Raw genomic sequence first — 6,091 nt, 5'->3', positions numbered from 1 at the left:
CCACTCAAATACAGTTAAATAAAAGATTTTCTTTCTGCTTCCATATAAACTTTTGCTTTTGGGGGTTCACTTGTTTTTAAATTAAATATAATCGAATGTTTTAATTCCCCTAGTTTCAACTTTCGTTATGCATTTCCTGAAAAAAAAACGTTGGCTTATCTCAGAGGGAAATTTAAAAATTTTTTAAAATTTTACACGGTCAAAACTTTATTTCTTTTTTAATAATAAAAGTAATTTTTCTGAAAAAAACCAAAAAATAATATTAAAAAAAGGGGAAAAATAAAGCATTTAGTAAAAATTAAGCTTAAAATTTTTGTGATATAAAGTTTACTTTTTATTTCATGAATGTTCAAGAATATGCAGGAAAGATTGCAATAACCCTTATTTACTGAAAGATGTTACATATTTGTATATCAAAATTCATTTTAGAAATCAGGCCCTTTCAAGCTTCCTACTTTAGTATAAATTTAATAAAATTAATAGCATCTTAGTAATTGCCCCGAATCAAAATTCAGAAGTAAAACCTTTTTAAGTTTTTAAAAAAAGGAAAAAATAAATAGTAAATCGATAATTTGTTTGCTTACGGTAAAAATTTTTGAACTTTGATCTTGATCGGGCCCATTTGTGATCTTCCTTAAATTTAAAAAAAGAAGATTTCAATTTTAAAGAAATACATAATCATATGTAAAAAAATTCTTGTTTTCTTTAAAGGTTATTTTAAATCACTTCTTTGAATTGCAAAAACTTTTTAAAGTTAAAAACTAAATACATGTAAAAATTATCATTAAAAAATATAAAACTGAAACTTAACCAAATATTATTGTTTCGGGAATTTTAAAAAAACCCTTGTTCAATTCATTTTATTAAAACTCAAAAAAACATTCTGAAAAATGGTACAGTTTTTATAAAAAAGTACAGACAAAGTTTTACTTTCCTCTTTCTCATGTTTTTTTTGATAACTAAAATTAAGTAGACGTTTTTTTTTTGGATGTGAAGACTCTAAGGAAAAAAGCATAAGAAAATAAAACGAAATTTTGGAGAAATTAGTACGTTTAGTACATTTTTTTTCAAAAAAAATCCCCTTTAAGGGTCCCTTTTCGTAAAAACAAAAAAGAGTTAAAAAATTCTAAATAAAAAAGACATTATGTCCCTAAAATTTTCCGAGGGTATTTTTCCATCCTTTTGTTCTGAAAATTAAAGGGGTCTAACTTAAAATATAAATTTTTTTTTAAAATGCCCAGTTTTGTAAGACTAAGAAATATTTTTATCTCATTCATTCTTTATAATTCTAAATATGTAATTGACTTGTCATTAATTTTATGGTTGGTGTCAACTCACATAAAATAACAAATAAATTATTTTGGGCGAAGAGATACTGTTTAAGTAAGGATTCTGAATATTGTTAATTGTACCTGTTGTGACGTCATGTGATTGAGTTGTTGACGTCGCTGTTGATAAATTGGTTAACTCTGTAAAAATACATGTAACATTTTTATTTAAATACACGTCTATGGAAATATAAATGCAGTAATAACTTATTATATTTGTTAAAATTTCGTCTTATATATCCCATTTTTGTATAATACATACGTTTATATGCTGTGGTTCAACATGCAGTGATAGTTTTTTTTACAATATAGCGTGTAGCCACAATTTTTAAGTTAAGATTCTAAATTGCTAAGAATTCTTAGTTAAACCTGTTTTAATGTTTCTACCTTCAAGACGTTGCTGTAATGAATCGGTAAATTCTAAATACAAGTTAGATTTTCATTTAATTACAATCCTATTAAAACACATTTCTTTTTTTATGGCAGAGCCATAATGACAACAAATATAAGTGATACATTTCTCTGTATATCTAATCAATATCCTTAACGTGATTGTTTATATATACTGATACAACAACCTGAGGTTTACATTAGCTTGTGAAAAAAAGTTTCTTTAGGAATTCTATTTTTCGAAGATAAAACCCTTTAAAGGGTGAAATGTATTAATATAAAACTATTTGAAAAAAGAGTTATCTTTAAAAATACAAGATGGCAAATTCAGATTAAAAATAATACCCTTGTAGTTTTTGGGAATTGACAGGAATAATAGCTTTTTAAAAAAGAAATTTATTTAAAAAATTTTTTTACAAAAGTAATCTTTCCTGAAAATTTAATAAAATTTAAGTAAATATCATCTGTTTTGTTAGATTTACAAATCATATTTTTAAGAAGAAATAAATTAAGTCAAAGAAATTAGAAATTAACATTAGATTTAGGAACTAATTTGTTTAAATGTAGACTTCTGCTCTTTTCAAAAATTCAAATTTAATATGAATTTCTGTAAAACATTTTAAATTCCTTCAAATTTTTTTCTGTATTAGGGTTTTGGGGTTGTCTATAAGTGTTTGAGGGACAAAAACAGTTTATTTATTTGGTCAACAGATGTCAAACTTTTTTACATTTATTTTGCAAAAATTTTTTGATTTAAAAAAACGTTTTTAATTTTAATTTTCTGGTTGAAATATTAATTTAAACCCCCTTTGGGGACCTTTTTTAAAAATCTAAAATCTATTCAATGGGATTTCTTCCATACGTACCTAATTTGCACGTTTAAAATTTTTTTTCAGTAAAACCTGAAATTCAAGTATATTTTCATTTAAATTAGTCATTTAAGTGTCTTATGGGGGGGGGGGTACGGGTTTACTGGGTTTCCCAAGGGATTTAACATCGTGGATGTTTCAAAAATTTAAAAAAATTTTATCAGTTTATTTAAAAGGTTGAATTCTGTTAAGCCCGGGTTTTAGGGGGCTGGGCGGGAACTTCACGTCTATTACCCTCCCCGAACGGTCAATCAAACGAGCCTGCAACCTTTTTTAAAAATTTTCTTTTGGCTTTTTTGGGGTTCTTTTTTTTCTCTCTTTTACTTAGGAAATATAGGGTTTGTACCCACGGGGCTTTCCTTATAAATTTAAAACGTTTTCCGTCACTAAAAATAGGGGAAAAAAGTTTATGACAAAAAAAATGTTTTTAGTGAATTATTATTAAACGCAAAGTTTTTTTTTTCTAATTAAGGGAATATTAAATTATCATACTAATAAAAAATTTCATGAAAACCCCGTATATTTATACTGTTCTAAATTTTTTGAAGCAAATTTTTAACTGTTTGGACTTATATGTTAAAATTTTTGACGTCGGTTTTAATTCGATTAACTCTGTAAAAATGCACGTCCCATTTTTATTTAATTACATTTCCATTGAATCAAAAGGCAGTAATTTACTAATTTTATTTGTTATAATTTTTTCTTATGTATCGAAGTTTCGATAAAAAAATATACGCTTTGCTTTATATACAATAATATCCTTAACTTGTGATAATACTCTTAATGATTTACATCTGCAATACTTTCATGTCGTTAATAATGGCATGTACAATTTTAAGTTAAGTTTCTAAACTGAAAACATTTTTTTTCTAACCTGTTTTAATGTTCCCAAGTTGTAGACGTCCCTATAGACGAATTGGTAAATTCTTTAATAAATACAGGTATGGTTTTTTATTTTATAAATTACATGCTATATATATAGCACAGTGTTAATTATACCAAATATAAGAACATAAATATCTCTTCATATTTAGTCAATGAAGATATACCTTTTGTAATCCTGTCTGTCTCAATTGACATTGATGTTGTTGATTGTGTTGTTGTTTTTGTGTCTGGTAAAATAAATGTAAAACAACATATTGATCTAATATATACATACTAGGATCGATACAATTTAATTCTGTTTGATTTCATTTGTTTTTAATGTTCACTCTATTACTTCTAAAACTAGTTATAAGAATTTAAGTTATTCAATTATTTCCTGTTTGACACTTATTCAGATATTATTTGTCTTTTAAAAGTTTGAATGAATTGATTTTCATTCATGAAGCACATTTTTTTGAAAACAAAAAATGAATTTTGAATTATCATTCATATAAAGGTCTACATAAAAACCATTATAAATTTTGAATTTGAATAATTCATTTAAAAACAACTGTAAAATAACTTACTGACGTCAAAGTAGAACCTTGGATTATTTTGTGTAACAAATGATCCATAGGGATCTTTATCTACTCTAACAAAACACTCAAATACTAAGTAGTAAGCTTCGTGAACATCAGATGTTGTTATGTTGTACTTTATAGAACCAGTTCGGATATATCCACACTGATTGTCACTGATTGCCGTTCCGTCATCAAATGTACCGGCTGTTGATCGATACTTATCGAATTCACCAGCTGATGAGGTTTCAGATGATATATTCCAACGAATTATTGTTTCTGGCAAGCTTCCAATATTAGCTGTACAATTGAGTTCCAATTCATCTCCAACAGCAACAGACACAACGTCTGATAGGTTGGAAGGTCCTTGTACAATAAGGCCATTTCTTCTTGCAACTAACGATATTACACGTGGTTTTACTGTCAAAGTAAATAAGAACATGCATGAATGGAGAAAAGAAATGTTAGTAGAATACACGTGCCATTGTATAAAAATGCTCAAATGTTTAAATATAACTGTAGATATAAAAAAATCATACTAAGATGTAGTGTGTTGATGTATGATAATAAAGTAATTCTTTAAGATGGAATGAATGATGACCATCTATTTAAAACTCTTTAAAATAATATATAATGTGTTAATATCTTTCAAAGGGAAAGTTACCATAAGCTGAGAAAATCCCATTCATTTCAAATTTCTTGACAGCTGAAGTAATTTTGCTTTTGTAGGCTAATTCACATAAATATTCTCTGGCATCGTGACATTCAAGTTTTGAAGTATTCATAGACAGTGTAAGGTATGTCGAAGTAGGTGTTTCAGAATTCCAAGCTCCGTCGGCGAAATAATCTTTAGTACTTGCCGTGATATTTGCACTTAACGTAGGACTTTCATTTGAAACTAATTCCATGAATGCTAACGTTTCCCAATCAGGGAAATCTGTCCCTGAAAGCATTGTTGAGTTGATCCTTCGTATCTGAATCAGGTAGATAGTTTCAACATCTAATTCTGTGATTTCACATGACATAGTTAATGTTCCTGTGCTACCTATTATAACTTGATCTTTGGAAATTGTGAAATTTAAACCAAAAACTGGTACTGAAAATAGAAAATATTGACATACGTTTTTTCTTTAGGCTATAAATTGATTATAGAAATGTGCTTTACCACAAGAACCGCGTATTACAATATAGAAATTCAAATTTATCATTAAAATTCTAGTTTCCACTTAATCAAAAGAAGCACAATGTATTTGGCAGTTCAATATAATTGCATATATCATAACCTTTCGTTTAAAATATCCGATTAACATTTTTTCTTTCATTTTAAAGTTAACTATACAAACATATATATAAAACATTTGCAACTGATTTTAATTTGGAACATCGAAATATGATTTTGTTAAAAAGATAATAATGTCTGTTTGCGATAAAATGTATGTTGATAAAAACACGTAAAAATAAAATAAAAGGAAGTACCTTCTGTTGCTGTAAGAAAAGCAATTATGCCAAAATATTTAAAAAATCCCATGTCAAGTTTTGACATTTGAACATATCGCTAAATTCACTGTATTTTTCTTTAACTTTTTTTCTGCACGTAGGGAAAATTTATTCTGTAAACAAACAATACTTGAGATTTATTGTAACGCAAGTCAATTTCTTAAACAACTCCAAACTTTATTTCAAGTGATCTTATTATCAATATTGGAACAAAAATATTAATAATATATAATAAAAATGGGCCGTTATAATTTCCCTATAGAGATAAAGACAATTTGAAAACATGAAAACATGATAAATCAGCAGGTTTAAGGAAGAATAATGATCAAATTACTGAAAGTACTGTTATTTTCAATTATATCATGCATTAAGTATCAACAAGGAAGAGAAGAAAAAAACGTGCGATATACTAAATTGAGTAAATTCATATAATTCAAGTATCTTCACATAAATTCACATAAATACACATATAGTGAACATTAGAAATTCCTTTAAACTGAGCCTTTTTCGACATTATGATTATGATTGTTTATGTATATCTTATGTACTTATTATAAGACATTAG

The 6,091-nt window shown here is 26.7% G+C and overlaps 1 protein-coding gene across 1 annotated transcript; it reads right to left on the bottom strand.

The window, feature by feature from the left end:
* Positions 1 to 1,677: 1,677 nt before the first annotated feature.
* LOC132739957 (uncharacterized) lies at positions 1,678 to 5,734 on the bottom strand. Its single transcript, XM_060727804.1, has 5 exons — positions 5,506 to 5,734; positions 4,694 to 5,125; positions 4,039 to 4,449; positions 3,637 to 3,699; positions 1,678 to 1,748 (listed from the first exon to the last, which is right to left on the bottom strand). Exons 1-5 carry the CDS (start codon positions 5,570 to 5,572, stop codon positions 1,678 to 1,680), a joined length of 1,044 nt encoding a protein of 347 aa, XP_060583787.1. The 5' UTR covers positions 5,573 to 5,734.
* Between the last annotated feature and the right edge of the window lie 357 nt (positions 5,735 to 6,091).

This window comes from Ruditapes philippinarum, unplaced genomic scaffold, assembly GCF_026571515.1.
Source record: "Ruditapes philippinarum isolate M1 unplaced genomic scaffold, ASM2657151v2 ctg4842_1_1_1_1, whole genome shotgun sequence".
Lineage (NCBI taxonomy): Eukaryota > Metazoa > Mollusca > Bivalvia > Venerida > Veneridae > Ruditapes > Ruditapes philippinarum.
This window is presented reverse-complemented; position numbering and strand designations above follow the sequence as displayed.

Bases quoted from the DNA above. Each gene is read 5' to 3' on its own strand.
- LOC132739957 (XM_060727804.1), bottom strand. From the start codon at position 5,572: ATGTCAAAACTTGACATGGGATTTTTTAAATATTTTGGCATAATTGCT. The intron at 4,450-4,693 runs GTAACTTTCCCT...TTACTTTGACAG, and splicing joins TGGGATTTTCTCAGCTTATG to TAAAACCACGTGTAATATCG. The intron at 3,700-4,038 runs GTAAGTTATTTT...TTATTTTACCAG, and splicing joins AAGGTTCTACTTTGACGTCA to ACACAAAAACAACAACACAA.